Here is a 16,448-nt window from a genome sequence, read left to right on the forward strand (position 1 = left end):
TCTTGGTGTAATTACAATTTGCTTTTCATCTCTTTGCATTTTAGAACGTGTGTCAGATATACCCTTCTGTAACCTTGATGCTTTTTCATCTTTAATTGGAGCAAAACATTGCACTGAGGAATTATAACTTATTTTCCTGGTGGTCTTGCTTTAATCTTCTAAGGAGAGAGGGGTGCTTCTCAGAGGTTGGTGCAGAGGCTGGAGCATGAGCTGCTCTGGGCTTCAGTTTGGACTCCTTCAGTGACACCCAAGAGTTCTTGGGCAAGTTATTTAAACTCATGGTGTCACGATTTTCTCATTTGTGACCGGGGACTAAAGAAGAGTACCTACTTCTGTCACTTCATCCAACAGTACACAGAGTAACTACAAGTATCACAGTTGTTATGCAATTACAGTGCTATCTGCTCTTCGCTGGCACCAAGTCTTCAGCTAAAGCACTCTGCATATTTATTCTCTCACTTAATCAGGACAATACTAGGGATGTGTGCATCTTTGGGGGCATTGATGACCCTTAATTACTGTTGGCACCATAGTAGCAAATTTCCTAAAGAAAAGTTTATTTGGGTGATGACAACTTTTGCATAAGCTCAGAAGGAACATTGGAGCCAATGTCTATCTGAATTAGAAATTGTGTGTTCTCAAAATGTGGTCAGAGACCCTTAAGAGGGGATCCACAAGGTCAAACAATTTTGAAGATAACCATCCTAAAATGTTCTTTGTTATTTTTTTCTTTTGATTCTGTTTCTTTTATAAGCATATGGTGAAGTTGTCCAGAGGATACACGCGTGATGTGGATTTCACAATAGATTAACCATGAAAGCAGAGATGAGAATCTGGTTGTATTTGAGTAACTCAAACATTAAAGATTATTGCAACAATAGGTTAGAGGAGAATGCCACTTTCCTCATGAATTTATTTTATTTTGCAAAATATAGTGATTTTAGGTAAAATATGTTGGGTTCATATGTAATAACCGCCAAACCAAACTCCCAGCCATCAAGTCAATTCTGAGTCATGGTGACCCTATAGAACAGGGTAGAACTGTGGACTCACATTTGAGGGTATACCCCCAAAGCCGGGAAAAAGCTCTGTTGGGTGGAGCTTTTGTAGTACATATTTTTTCTGCTAGGCTAGCATGTATCAACTCGCTCTGAGTTAGTGCACCCAGTGGCTTCACCTGGGAAGGTTTTCTCTGGTCACAGCACATCTTTTCATAAAAATCGTTCCCCTCAAACCTTGTTTTTTTATGATGGCCAATTTAAGAGACCAGCATGTGCTTGCTTGGGGAAAAATACCGCAGAAACTATTGTGCTGTTGAACACAGCTTACAAGGACAGACCAAAGGGGAAAACTCAACTGTATGAGTGACTCTCTTCATTTTATAAAGAGTGAATTAACGATTGATGACAAACCTCGTTCTGGACATTTCAACAACAAAAAAGTCAATTCATAGTGCATTTGGAGTTGGTTCCACCAGGTCAGACTGTTAATCAAGTCTTCTGAAAAGATTACCTAACAGTGTGCAACCAAAAAGGCCTGATTTGTGGCAGACAGGGGAATGGTTTTGCCACCATGACAGTGCACCTACTCACACAGCCATCTCAGTGCACCAGATTTTGGCAAAAACAGCATGCCTCTCTTGCCCCAAGCACCTTACTCACCTGACCTTGCTCCACGTGACTTCTTTTTGCTTCCATGAATGAAGACGTACATGAATTGACAGTGACTTGATGACATAGAAGAGACATAGAAAAAAAACGAGGGAGGTGCTGTCAGCCATCCAAACAGATGAGACTGAAAAATGTTTCCAAGGATGGAACCACAGATTTGACAAATGTATTAAGTGTAATGGAGGGAGGAGGGAGAAACCCATTTTGGGCGGAGGAGTCACCCCCTTGTGTATATGTGTGTGTGTGTGTATTTAATTTCTCAATTCTAACTCCTGATAGAAAAAATATCAGCAGCTGTCTTGGAGCTCTCAATAATTTTAAATAATGTAAATGGATTCTGAAGCCAGAAAAATAATTTGAGAACTGCTATTGCTAGCTAAGGTCTCTTTGTGTCTGTGAGTAATCTCTGTAGGGAAACCAGGAGCAAGTACATGCTTCTGAATGATATGTTAATGGTAACATCAGGGGTGCCTCCTGAAGTTGAGGGAAATAGTATTTAATTTCTTCTCACACTTTCATTTGTAGGATTCAAAAAGATTTGAGGGCATTGATATTGACTTTAAGGAGCTGGCTTATGATGCTGAGAAAACTCCAAATGTCGTGGAAGCTACCAACAAATCAGGTCTTTATGAGAAACTGGAAGATATTCAGAGCAGGTGAAAATTGTCTTGCCGTTTTGTGGTGGAAGGGACAGTGTTTACTTTTTCTCCTTCTGTCTTTAGGCTTATTTAGCTAAGTGCGTGGGTGAGTGCGTGAGCTTGCCTGAGTAAGTATGTCCCTGGGATGTTTGGGGACAGAGGGTATGGTGTTAGGAGCCACTGAGCCGGTTTCCACCCATAGTGACACTGTGCACAACAGGTTGAAACATCAAACCGTCCTGCAACCTCACAATGATTCCCACACCCAAGTCCATTGTTACAGCCATGGTGTCAGTCTATCTCTTGAGGGCCTTCCTCTCTTTCTGCCCCTGCACTTTATCAATCTAGATATCCTTCTCCAGGGAGTGGTGTCTCCTGACAATATGTCTGAAGTATGTAAGATGAAGTCTTGACATCCTGGCCTCTAAGGAGCACTCTGGCTGTACTTCTTCCAAGACAAATTTGTTTGTCCTTTCAATAGCCCAGGGTACTTTTGGTACTCTTCTCCAGCACCACCATTCAAGTGCATCCATTCTTCTTAGAGTATAAGAGGTATTATTGGAAGATAATTCAAAAATGTTTGCAAAGGTGCATTGACATGGAGCTGCCAGAAATTTTATCCAGACATAGTTGAGGACATGAAACAAGGGGAGAGCAGTGCTGATGTCACAGAGATCTAACTAAAAGCAGAGGATACCAGAAAGATGCTTCCCTACGTGTATTGACCATGCAAAGGCATTCGACTGTGGAAATCATAGCAAATTATGGCTAATATATTGAAGAGTGGAAATTCCAGGACACTTAATTGTGCTCATTTGGTACCTATATCTAGGCCAAGAGGCAGAAATTTGAACACAGAAAGGTATACTTATGTGTGGTTTGAACTGTTAACCCTGGTGGTATAGTGGGTTATGCATTGGACTGCTAGCCACTAGATCAGCAGTGTGAAACCACCAGCCACTCCACAGAAGAAAGATGAGGCAATGTGCTCATATAAAGACCTACAGCCTTGTGCAGTCACTGGGGCAGTTCTGCTCTGTCCTAGAGGGTCACTATGAGTTCAAATTGACTTTACAGCAACGAGTTCGTGAGCGTGGTTTAAAATCAGAAAAGGTGTGAGTAAGAACCTTATCTTTTTACCATATTTATTCAGTCTGTATGCTGAGCAAATATGTAGTCTGAGAAGCTGAACCATATGAAGACAAATGCATGACATCAAGATTGAAGGAACATCCAATTACAGTCTCTGGTGATATGCAAATGATCGACCTTGCTTGTTGAAAGTAAGGAGGACTGAAGCTCTTACTGATGATAATCAAAGACCACAGCCTCAAGTAGGTATTACACCTCAACATAAAAGAAAGAAAGAAACATCCTCACCAGTAGACCAATAAGCAGCATCATGATAAACAGAGAAAAGATTGAATTTGTCAAGCATTTGCTACCAATGGGAGCAGCAATCAAGAAATCAAATGAGACACTGCATTACACACTCAGCGAACCTCTTCAAAACGCGTCAAATAACAGGCACCATTTCATAGTCTGAGGAGCACCTGACTTTTCCAAACCCAAACCGACTGCCATCAAATCGATTCTGACTCACAATGACCCTCTGAAGGGTTTCCGAGACTATAAATCTTTGAGGAGGAGACAGCCTATGTTTTCCTTCAGCTGAGCAGCTGGTGGGTTTGAGCCTTTGACTGTACCATTAATTGCTTGTGCTTATCCTACAGCGCCAGCAGGACCGCTGACGTAAGTCAGCAACAGTATTGTTCAAACACCCCATATGGATATGAAAGTTAAACCATTAGCAACCACAACTGCAGAAACAATCGGTGCCTTGAATGATGGCATTGGTGAATAATATTAAATACACATGAACTGCCAGAAGAATGACCAAATGTGTCTTGGAGGAAGTACGGATAGAATGGTCCCTATTAGTGAAAACAGCAAGGCTTCATCTCATATACGTTTTCTCTGAAAAGGGACATCATGCTTAGTAAAGTAGAAGGTCGACAAAAGAAAATCAATTCCCAACCACATGATTGACACAGTAGTTACCACAATGGGCTCAAACAGCAAAGCTTATGAAGATGGTGCAGGACCAAAGAAGATTCTCTAGTGTTGTACAGGGGTCTCTGTGAGTCAGGACCAATTTGAGATCACCACACAACCCGAGAACCGCATTAGAGGTCTTTATGCTAATGATGTAAGGCGCTAAAGGGGGAAGCAGATGCCTACTAAATGAAAGGCTGGCGGCTCAAGTCCACCGGGAGGCACCGTGGTGATCTAGCTCTGAAAAAATCACAGCCGTTTAAACCCCTGTGGATCACAGTCCTACTCGGACATAAATGGAAATGCCATGATTAACGTTAACTCCCAACAACGGGTAGCTGGTGTACGAGGGGAACTATATCATTGGGCATGCTTGTACACATCCATAAATGCTCCTTGTGCTGGTTTCTCCATAGAGTTTGTATTTGCACACATGTGTACTTTGGTAATGTGCATATATGTGCCAGTGGGCCAAGACATACTCATTGAGGAAAGACTATGTTTTTTCCCAGATTGTCCCTGTGTGAGAAGGCGCTGGCAGAGTACTTAGATACCAAGAGGCTGGCCTTTCCTAGGTTCTACTTTCTCTCCTCTGCAGATCTGCTAGACATCCTTTCCAATGGCACCGCTCCACTGCAGGTAAGCAAGCGGTGTGTCGGAAATCCCAGACGGTGGGAGGCTGGCTCCCTGAAGAAGAGTTGAGGTTCTCCTTCCTGCTTCCTATCTCTAGCACTGTATATATTTCAAACCTGTGTTTCCGTCATCCCAAACCCCAGACCTTTTTTATTCCCGCCATTCCTGATGCTCAGGAGGCCCTCCAGCTCCTCTGTGGGTGAGGCTAATGTGTGATTGGAGAAAAGTTGGAGTGTGGGACAGCAGTGTAAAGAAGGAAGCCAAGCACATCCACAGTAAAGTAGAAACCTTGAGGATGGCAAGGATGGAAGGGGCTGAGTCTTTGCAAGATACACAGTTGACTCTGTCGAGCTTCCTTTTAGAAGCCCCGATGGTGCTGTGATTTAGTACTTGGCTGCTTCCCAGAAGTCACCAGCAGCCACTCCACAGCAGACATATTTGAGAGTCTGCTTTTGTAAAGACTTAATGCTCTGGAACCCTAAGGGGGCAGTTTTACTCTCTCATATATGGGGCGCTATGAGCCAGATTAACAGCAGTGAGTTTGGCATCTCTGCAAACACTCCTGCCAGAGGTTCCCATGTAAAGGGGCAAACCCTGCCATCCATAACCCGGATTTCTGCTTGCCTTGACCTTGCTTTAGACTCCCTTGTTGCTGTGCCACATCAGAGAAGTCCCAATGATTAGAATGACTGCTTCCACAGGCCACCATCACCACTTACCTTCCCCTTTCAAACTGGAATGTGTTATAATTATTTTTCCACTCTGACCTCTGCTTATTTCTTATTGTACACTCCAATCTGGTTCCATGTGTGTTAGTTTAGGTAGAAATTAAGCAAACCATTATAGCTAATGCATGATGTCCGTTAGTTTTATATTCCTTTGACCACTTCTGTCATGTACAGTTGGCTCCTGCCCTCACTTCACTTCCTTCTAAGTATTTTGTATCCACCCATACATCTTTTACAATGATTGTCACATGGCAGGTACCTAAGCAATACTAATCAACAACTTGCTAGACACATTCATCAATCCTTCTGCTTGCCTTCCCTCATAGGTTCAACGCCACCTTTCCAAACTCTTCGACAATATGGCCAAGATGCAGTTTCAGTTAGATGACAATGATAAACCAACCAAGATAAGCCTTGGCATGTACAGCAAAGAAGAAGAGTACGTGGCCTTCAGTGAGCCTTGTGACTGTAGTGGGCAGGTAAAGAAAGAGTCCTTTTGTCTGCCTTATACCTTTACTCTCAAGTATCTGAATGCAATATGTTTTCACCTTGGGGATAACCCTTCTGACCTTCAGGCGGAACTATTCTCCCTGCCCCAGAACTTCCAGCTTCCTTTGACTGGAAGTGACTTCAAAGTGCAGTGAGCTGCCTTGCATGGTTTCCTCTTCGTGGGAAGGACACTTTCCAACATTCATATCTTTTCTTTACCCAAAGATCTGTGCAGTGAGTTCTAACATGCACGTGTACAGCTATCCCAGGCAACAAGGACAGTATGAAGATGATTAGTGCCACCAGGAGACTTAAACACGACAGGACCTCAAGCACGCCGTGGGGGAACCTGGACCACTGACAACTTCCCTGAGAGAAAATGGCTTTTGAAATCAATGACTGTTTTGAGATGTTCCCTCACTGTACAAACATGCCACAGGAGCACTTCCACTCTCCTGCTAGACCTTCCCATTGGAGAACCTACTGCCACGCAGTTCTAAGATCCATTACCTCCAGATCTTGAGTGTCCAACTCAAGCACCGTGGACCATGGGCCTGCCCTCTCCCCAGACCTCTTTTCCATCCTTTTGTATCACTGCTGAAATAGAAATATAATATCCTTTATCCTAAACGAGCAATCAAAGCATCCTCCTCTGGGTCTATCAACCAGTTCATTCTAACAACTGAAGAAAAGAAATGTTGTATGGCGCTACTTTAATCCACATGTATCTTGGAGAGCAATCTATTATCAGAAAATGATCAGTTCTGGGTTATGAGATTGACCCTGGGAGTTGATTCAGAGTTTATTCTTTTTTGTAGACCTATGAAATAATGAGTTGGAAAATGTTTTACCTCTCTCGGGGACTTCCTTACAGAGAGCAGCCCAGATTTAGATTTCCTTGAATGAAGTCTGGGTCAGAGTGCCTCCCCCTGACCTGCTTCTCGGACTTATGTTTTCCAAATGGGCTCATCATTCTGTTTTGAATTAAGGCCAGTTCTCACTTGCTACTATCCTCAATTACACAAACAAAATGTCTCTCTGTGCCTTCTGGAGCCATGCCTGGGTTCCGTTTGATCATGTTGATCAAATCTCAAGTGCTCAGTGTCTGACCTAGGTTCTTCTTCCAGGTAGAAACATGGTTGAACCATGTGCTTACTCACATGAAGGCGACTGTGAGGCATGAAATGACAGAAGGTGTAACTGCCTATGAAGAAAAACTGAGAGAGCAGTGGCTCTTTGACTACCCAGCTCAGGTATTTTCTTGCCCAGGCCCTGCTGAATCGCTATCCTCCACTGGGCTGTCTTCCTCAGCAGCCTCCTTCAGACCACTGGAGCTCCTAGACCTCAGACTCCCATTTTGTTTCACAGTCAGGAGATGCTTGAGCCCCTGTAGTCTGTAAGTGGCCAGCAAGAGAAAGGGGACTCTTGTCATTCATTGTCTAATTTCCCCTTTACTTTGGAAGACCGGAGGATGTCCATTTTGACCCTGATTGGGTACAACAGAGAAAATATAACCAACCCAATTAATACTCCTTGAATCAGTCCACTGCCAACCTTTGTGCTAAAGTACCTGAGACACCAACAGGAAACAAGACAATGTATCTCTGTCCTCCTGGAGTGTATAGGTCAGTGTGGCAATCAGTCAATCACAAATGTACTCGGTGTGAGATAATAGGTGATTCGGGGTATCCTAGGACTATATTACCGGTACTAGTTAGTGGGATCCGGAGACACCACTTAGGATAGCATGTTTAAGCTGAGATTTAACATAGGAGCTATCAAGTCAAAGACAGAAGGAAGAAATAACCAAGCATGAGCTTGAGTATGGGTAAGTGCTCAGAAGAAATGGAGATCAAGAGGTACTTGAAAAACTGAGGTGAATTGATTGTGGGTGACATAGAGTATGGAAGCGAGCAGCATGGGAGAGCACATGTATTTTGGGGAAGAAAACAAAAGCCGCATTTTATAAACAGCATTAAGGAGTCCAACTTGATTCTAAGGTCACAATCCTTTACAGGATTCTTAGGAGGAGGAGGAGAGAGCTAATGAGAATTTTTTAATGACATTGACTATAATATACCACTCCAAAGAGCATTTGAATCCCCTTATTTCCCATTTATTTATTTTTTAATCTTTGAAATATGTAAATAATACTGACCACGTTGAAGTTTGCTATTATGGGTATTTTGGGGGATATGAACATTTGATGGTGACCGTCCAAAACAGTAGCTAAGATCGGCCTTTTCAGAATGGTGTGGTGCCACCTGTGATCTCCTTCAAATGCTGAAACTGATTGCCAAAAGGCAGAGGTCACAAATGCCATCACCCTCCGTCCCCTTTCACCCTATTCTGTTGCCAACTGTCCCTCCCTCAGCAATCTCTACTTTTCTGCTGGGCTCTGTAGTTCACTACAATAGTCACACAGAACTCAATGACAATATTCACCAGCACAGGGATTATTAGAGAAAGTAACAAGTTACAATCCAGATGAGAAATGCTCAGGATGCAGTTGGTCAGTCAGGACAATTTCTCAGCCATACCCATAGGCAGGCCTCTCTGACCCTCAGCTTGGCTGGACCACTTGCCTGCTCAAGCAATGTTACAATGCTCCTTTACGGCTGTCAGTAAATATCTAGAGGACATGCAACTCCATTATATACCTCATCCCAAAGACACTCAGCTCCAGCTCCATGAATCAACAACCCAGCTCCCCCAATTTAGTGCCCATAGGCCCCCCACTCCACTTGCCTCCTGCCCGAGGACACTCAGCTTTGCTTACTTTATGAGTTGGGAAGTCTAGAGCTCTGTTTCTTGCTCTGACTCCTCGTTCTGCTGCTGCTGCTTCTCTAATGTCAGCTGTCTTCTGGAGCAAAGAGGTTCCATGGACATTCCTGGTTCATCCATCTTGCTGGTAGTGTGGTCACCACCTCCCCCTTCCTGCCCACTCCTGCTTCAGAAATGGCTGGTTTTACACCCAGACGGATGACAATTGCAAAGAGCTCTATTAATAATCACTCACAACTCAGTCATAAATCTAATCAGTATCTTCACCTACCTTCTTACCCAGATCTACAAGAAAAGGGAAAGTGGTTTGGTGGGAGTAACCACGGCTATTGCTGGAAGAGCTATATTAAGTAATTGACTGCATTGCACCCTTGGAATGTATGCAAAATGAAATGAAGGTGTAGAACAGAACCCTGTGGTTTAAAGAAGTAGAACTGCTTCAAAATCATAGTGGGCAAGCAAATATGTACCGCAGTTGATCACCACAGGCTCAGGGAACTAGAACACTACTTGGACCACAAGGCACCCAAGGCATAAAGAGGAGCACAGCCCAGAACAAGCCCCAAACTGTATATAGGTCTTGTTGAGAGTCTCAGTAAGTAACTCAGTTACTTTCCCAAGCACAGGAAAGATGCTGCCTCTGGAAAGTAAAAACCCAGTGATCTCTATGGATATTTCTAGAATTTACCTGTTCTCAATCAAATTTACACATTTTCTAAGAGCAGAAACTGCTTCTCTACGGTGTTGTAACAACTTCTACTTCCAACCATTTAGAGTTCTTAGCTTGCTTGGTAGATGTTGGGGGGACAAGGAGGAAAGGAGATTGTGTTACTGTGTTGGACAGGGTTCTCTAGAGAAACAAAACCAGGACACTAATAAATTTACATATATTTGTATATTTTATATAGATAGATAACATAAGAAATAAAGTTAATTAATCTATAAAGCAATACAAATGGCTCAGTGCAACTCAGTCCCGTGAGGCAGCAAGTACACTGGCAGTCCTTCAAGTCTTGAGGGCCTCTGGGTAGTCCTCTGTAGAGCAATTCAGGTTATCTGACCACAGGCAGCAAACAGTAAGCAGGTCACCAACAGTCAGCCAGATGACAGGGTCCGACAGTCCTCAGCTCAAGAGCTATACCTTCCAGTAGTGTGATGAAGCAAGACTTGAAGGAACCTCAAGTTACAGCAACACAATCCACGGGTGGGCGTCCCACAGGTAGTGTAGGTAGCAAATGGAGGCACAGAACAAGCAAGGCAGCCACACACTGGTCAGATGATCAGAGAGCAAGAGACAAGGCAAGGCTCATCGAGCCATTTATCTCTCTGCCCTTCAACTAATCTCATGTGTTCATTGGCCATGTTGGCACAACGAACCTATGTATCACAGCCACCCTTGTGATTTTGTCCTGGGCTCATGCTAGCTGACTGGTGGACTTGCTAGAGGACCTCTTAGTCATAGTTACCTACCCGATGCCTCTTGGTGCCACAGGTGGCCCTGACCTGTACACAGATCTGGTGGACAACAGAGGTGGGCATTGCATTTGCCAGGCTGGAAGAAGGCTATGAGAGTGCCATGAAGGATTACTACAAGAAGCAGGTGACCCAGCTCAAGACTCTCATTACTATGCTGATTGGCCAACTCTCCAAGGGGGACCGGCAGAAGATTATGACCATATGCACCATTGACGTACATGCCCGGGATGTGGTGGCCAAGATGATTGCTCAGAAGGTGGGTTCCAAACGCCCAGGGGTTCCTTCTTTATTAGCATATATATCATGAATACTGGAGTTAGGGAAAAGCTCACAGGTAGCCTCAATATGCATCTTCAGAGTCTACATGGCACCATCCAGAGAACTTGAGGAGGCTCTTGATAGCCACACCCACCATTTAAAACCTCCAGTGAAACCGTGCCATTTGAGCAGCTCCTGCTGTCTATGCTCTGGTGGGCAGAGGGTGCTGTGCTCCTGGTGGCAGACCACAGCCAAATCACTCAAAGCCACGAGTGTCCTGTGGTCAAGGAACCAACTATGAACACCTGTTTAGCACTGCATTTTACCAACAATCTCTGAACTCTCTCTATAGGTGGACAATGCCCAGGCCTTCCTCTGGCTGTCCCAGCTGCGCCACCGGTGGGATGATGAGGCCAAACACTGCTTTGCCAACATTTGTGATGCCCAGTTTCTATATTCCTATGAATACTTGGGAAATACCCCTCGCCTGGTGATCACTCCTCTGACGGACAGGTGGGCACCGATGTCTGCACTAATAGAGAACCCCACTACTTCCTGGTTCAGGCCATCTGGTGGCTACCTAAGGTCAAAGTGGCCACCACTTGTAGTACCACTGAGCTATGGGAAGGCTGGCACTTGGCAGAGCAGATGTAAAATCACTTGGAACCCAGGAGGGCAGAGCTCTTCTGTACTTCAAGGAGGGTTTCAGAGGAGCACCCCCCCCCACAGAACAACCCACTGAGCCATGATGTTGGAGGAATGGCTGGGTAGTATCTTAAAGCAATGATGGAGCTGGGTGATGCTATCAGGTAAGCGTTGGACTTCTACCCAGAAGGTTATTAGTTCTAACCCAGCAACTGCTCCATTAGAGAAAGAGAAAGTTCTTTGCTCACAGAAATATTTACAGCCTCAGAAACCCTGAGAACAGCGGTTCTCAACCTGTGGGTCACGACCCCGTTGGGGGTTGAACGACCCTTTCACAGGGGTCGCTTGATTCATAACAGTAGCAAAATTATAGTTATGAAGTAGCAACAAAAATAATTTTATGGTTGGAGGTCACCACAACATAAGGAACTGTATTAAAGGGTCCCGGCATGAGGAAGGTTGAGAACCACGGCCTAAGAAGGTCGCTCTGAAGTGTAAGTGACTTGATAGTCATGGGTACCTACAGCAGTTCCTTTCCCATTATGCACATGGTGGTTCTAACCCTAGCACCTATCAACTATTTGACCACGAGAAATTGACCTCTATAATTCTTGATTCCCTCTTCTGGGCAACGGTGGCATTCATTTAATCCTCACATGATTTTTTGGGTAATGATATTTATAGTTTAGTGTACCAGACATGCTCAGTAAATGATCTCTGTTATTTTTATCAGCCAAGTGATTAAATTCGTTGTAGCATGTATACACCAAAAGAAATAAGATAATTCCTTTCAGTCAGGGATTAAAAATTTTAAGAAGACATATTTCTGTACGATTCATAATAATTCTTTCATGAATGCATTCATGGCAGACACGAAAATAGTTACAGAGAATACAACGATGAATAAAACACTTCCTTTCCCTTAAGTACAATTCTAGTGAGTCCAACAACACATATAGAGATAAAAATTTAAGTAACACAAGAAAAACGGCAAGGTCATAGTACAAAATTAGATACAAAGCTACATATATTATAAATTTTCAAGCTAGTGAGCCAGCAGTTAAGTTCTCAGAGCACAGAGGGTTCACCCGCAGTGGGAGGAAGAGAGATCCGAACGTTTCCTGCAGGAGATGGTATTTGAGCTGGAGCTCAACCAACGTGTAAGATCCCAGTAGTATTTTCGGATAGCTAACAAGGTATTGTAGCAATTGCACCTAAATCAATGTGCGTGTTACTTTTTCTATGTCAAAAATATATAGAACTTCAAAATGAACTCATTAAAGCGATCTAACCACTGACTCACTGCCACGGAGTCGATTCCAATTCATAGCAAGCCCATGAGACAGAATAGAACTGCTCCTGAAGGTTTCCGAGACTGTCAGTCTTTGCAGAAGAAACAGCGCCACCTTCCTCCTGCAGGCAGGGTGGTAGATTTGAACTGTGAACTTTTCAGTTAGCAGCCCGATGCTTACACACAGTGCCACCAGGGGTCCGTTCAAATGGTCTAGAGCCCTGATGAGCATTCCAGGTAACTGGACTACTGTGAGTTGGAAATGGAGATGGAAAAACTCCAAACAAGTTCCTGGAAGATAGAATCGACTCTTTTGACATTGGGAGACGTTTTTGTTATCTGCAACAGATTCCGTGACTTCTTCACAGGCACCCCATGCACAGCACGACAGAAGGCTGCCCGGTCCTGTAGCCTCTGTTTGTTCAGCTGTGAGTTGGATTGTTGTGACCCAAGGGTTTTTAGTGGCTGGTTTGGGGGAGGAAATCACCTGATGATTAGAGTCGCTGCCAGTACAGCTGTGATAAGCTGAAGGCACAGAAGTGTGATAGATGTTGGTTGCTCGGTTCAGAGGTTTAGGGCCATAGTTTCATTGGACATCTCATTTAATTGGTCCAGAGAACTATTTACTGCTTCCATTCTACCTCCTAACTTGCCGCAAAATATGTAGGGTTTTAACAACCTGCAAGTGGCCATCCAAGGCATGCCATGGCTGCCATTTGCCTGGAACACAGAGGGCAAATGAGAATCAGGAATAAGAGGAAGATATAGAATGGGTACCTGATAGCCTCCATGGCCAGTTGCCTCTTTGTCATGTAACAAGAACTGCGTGATGCCTGGCAATCGTTCCCAACCATGTTGGCTGCAGATTCTACAGAAATACCTTGATCCAAAGGGGAGAAAATCAAGAGTGGAATTTGTAATTTTTATGAAATCCTGTCATTCTGGTGCCATAGAGCCTTTAGTGAACTTCTGAAACTGTTGCCTGAGATCATCTTTAAACCTTAAACTGAGAATACCTTCTAAAGATGTCTTAAAACTGCGCAATAGTTTAGCCTACCTAGTGCAAAACATCGGCCTTGGGGATGGTGCTCTTTTAAAAATTATCATTATGAGATCAAATTGAAAACACCAACTCAAACAATCCAGGAGTCCTCAAACTACGGCCAGTGGGCCAGATGCAGCCCGCCGAGGACATTTATCTGGCCAGCCGGGCGTTTTTTCCCTGTTTGGTTTTTATACTTCAAAATAAGATATATGCAGTGTGCATAGGAATTTGTTCATAGTTTTTTTTTAACTATAGTCTAGCCCTCTAATGGGTCTGAGGGACAGTGAACTGGCTCCCTGTTTAAAAAGTTTGAGGACCCTGGATTAGACATAAACCTGGGGGACAGTGGATTGTAACTGGGGGAGAAGCAACTCTTCAAAGGAGGGGAAGAGTGGGTGCAGAACTCCAGGACGGCCATCGACGTCACCAAGTTGTATGTGTAGAAATGACTGAATTGGTGTACTTTTTCTCTCCTATCTTCTCCACCACTAGAACAAAATAACTTCTTAAAAATGTTATCAGAGCAGCCACATGATGAAAACTGTATTTTGTGAAGAGTAATCTGAGACAGCAGAGCCCAAGCAGAAAGAGGACAGAGAAAGGTCATGGCCCATTGAGAAGTAGTATTTCAGTCTTGCTGGGATTTCTGTTAAGAGCTCATGTGCTTTTCTTACCATTTCACTGAACACGAGAGCTTTTCTTCTCCGATAGAGGAGCATGTCCAGAATGACTGGTGTACCCTAAATAAATACCCCATGGACAACGAATTGTGAAGTTAAAAATATCCAAATGGAATCAGTGTGATATTTTAGTTAATTATCTCCCCGCCTGTTATAATTCAGGGATAGTACCTGTATCGAGGTCAACCCTTAGCTGTTTGTCTAAATAGCATTTAGAAAGATGAGATTTTCCACTCCCATAACAATTTACAGTCTCAGAAACCCACAGGAGTCATTCTATCAGGTTGTTATGAAGCAAGATGGACTAGATGCGAGTGAGTTTGGGTTCCGAGTTAAATTTTAACCACTGTACTCATGAGCTGAATGGGAACATGGGAACTCTAAAGTACTTGACAGCCTCAATACCATCTGTAGATTAAGAATTCTTGGTGTATGGCCTCTCATATCACCCCCCCCCCTTACCATTTCTTTACTTAATTTTCCTTAGTCTGGAAGGGTTTCTACCCATAGTCAAACTCAAAACTGTTTCACATTTACTGTTGAATCGCTACTGTGAGACCTTGTAGAAATCATATTGATGAAAACCTGCTGGACTGGATTGAATTCCACTCATGCTGACCCTACGTTGCACCGAGTAATAGTGTTCCATGGGGTGTCCTTGATTGTAATCACCAAGACTTTCTCCCACGGCCCTGCTGGGTGGGTTGGAACCTCCAATCTTTAGGATAGTGGTCAAGTGCAGACTGTTTGTACCACCCAGGGACTTTGAACCCTTCAACAAACCAACAATCCACTACCATTGAGTCAATTCCAATTCAGTGACCCTACAGGGCAGAGTAGAACTACTTCTTAGAGTTTCAAAGGTTATAAATCTTTATAGAAGCAGCATCTCTTTGTAGGATGCTCTAATTCCTACCAGTCCTAACTCTTCCTTGTTTACCCTCCAGGCATATCGACTTCCTATTTGCACTTTGTGTTGTTCCAACTGAGAACCTTTACCAGTCATTTCCTCTTCCTGGAGTGTTTTTCTCCAGGTTCTTTGCTCCACTGGCACCAGACATCCGATCGCTTGAGTTCTTCTCCCCATTCTAAGGCCTGCTCCAACCCTCTATCTGAGACAACCTCCTTGGTCTCCCATCCTCAGATAACCCTAAAACTCGCATGTCCTACTATTTATCTCCTTTCTAACACCTAATACATTCTGAAATAGTTTGCTTACTAGTTATCTGCAGTCTCCCTTATCATAGACGCTCCTTGAGATCAGAGACTTTGTCTCATTCGTTGTTTATGTCCTTGGCTCCTAGTAATTGTAGAATTAGCATGCATTGAAAGAATCTATGTTGACTGAACATTGAAGTCCAGGTTGTAAAAACAAACAGAAGGTAGAAGAGGAGGTAGTTCAGGGGAAGGGTATAGTCAGGATTCTTTGCCTTGGCTTTCAAGATGATGGAGAGGCTAACTGTGCCCTTTTGGTCTTCGCTGGGGAGCCAAGTCTTCTGCCAGCCCAGCTAATGATAAAAGCAGGTAAAGCCTGTTCAGAAAGAGATCCATAAAGTCTCTCTTATGCTAGGAGAGTATAGACAGCAGCAATTCTGAGTTTGTGCAGTTTTTCATTTTTCCCAGAGGGACTCGTTCATTTTGAGATGAGGAAAGAATTTTCCCACTTCAGGTTTCATTCCGTGCATCTTCTCAGGTATTTTTGTTATTATGACAATTCTCAGCAAGACATCTTCCATCAGCAGGGTGGAACCCTATTCTGTTCTGGAGTTCCCAGATTAACATAAATGGTTAACACACAGAGCTTCTAACAGAAAAGTTGCAGATATCAATCCACTTTTAGATACTCAGAAGAAAGACCTGGCCGTTTTCTTCTGATGAGGTAGTCATTGGAGATACCAGGGTGCACAACTTGGCTCTGGCACACATGGGTTTGCCAGGAGTCAGAATCACCTGCTGGCACAGGGACTGCGCTTCTGTTTTGCAATGAGTCTTTCTTCCTGCCTTGGAATATGAGTTCAGACTGTGGATCAGTTAATAATTCTTTGGAGCCATTTTA

General features: G+C 43.7%; 1 protein-coding gene across 1 annotated transcript in view; it reads left to right on the plus strand.

Annotated features, from left to right (window-relative positions):
• Positions 1-16,448, plus strand: part of DNAH9 (dynein axonemal heavy chain 9) — a 419,100-nt gene that overhangs the window by 107,964 nt on the left and 294,688 nt on the right. Inside the window, exons 21-26 of the mRNA XM_075561068.1 lie at positions 2,196-2,326; positions 4,876-5,002; positions 6,051-6,203; positions 7,341-7,466; positions 10,490-10,729; positions 11,084-11,244. Coding sequence (XP_075417183.1) covers positions 2,196-2,326; positions 4,876-5,002; positions 6,051-6,203; positions 7,341-7,466; positions 10,490-10,729; positions 11,084-11,244 — 938 coding nt within the window. The remainder of the gene's footprint in view (positions 1-2,195; positions 2,327-4,875; positions 5,003-6,050; positions 6,204-7,340; positions 7,467-10,489; positions 10,730-11,083; positions 11,245-16,448) is intronic.

Source organism: Tenrec ecaudatus, chromosome 10 (assembly GCF_050624435.1).
Source record: "Tenrec ecaudatus isolate mTenEca1 chromosome 10, mTenEca1.hap1, whole genome shotgun sequence".
Classification (NCBI taxonomy): domain Eukaryota; kingdom Metazoa; phylum Chordata; class Mammalia; order Afrosoricida; family Tenrecidae; genus Tenrec; species Tenrec ecaudatus.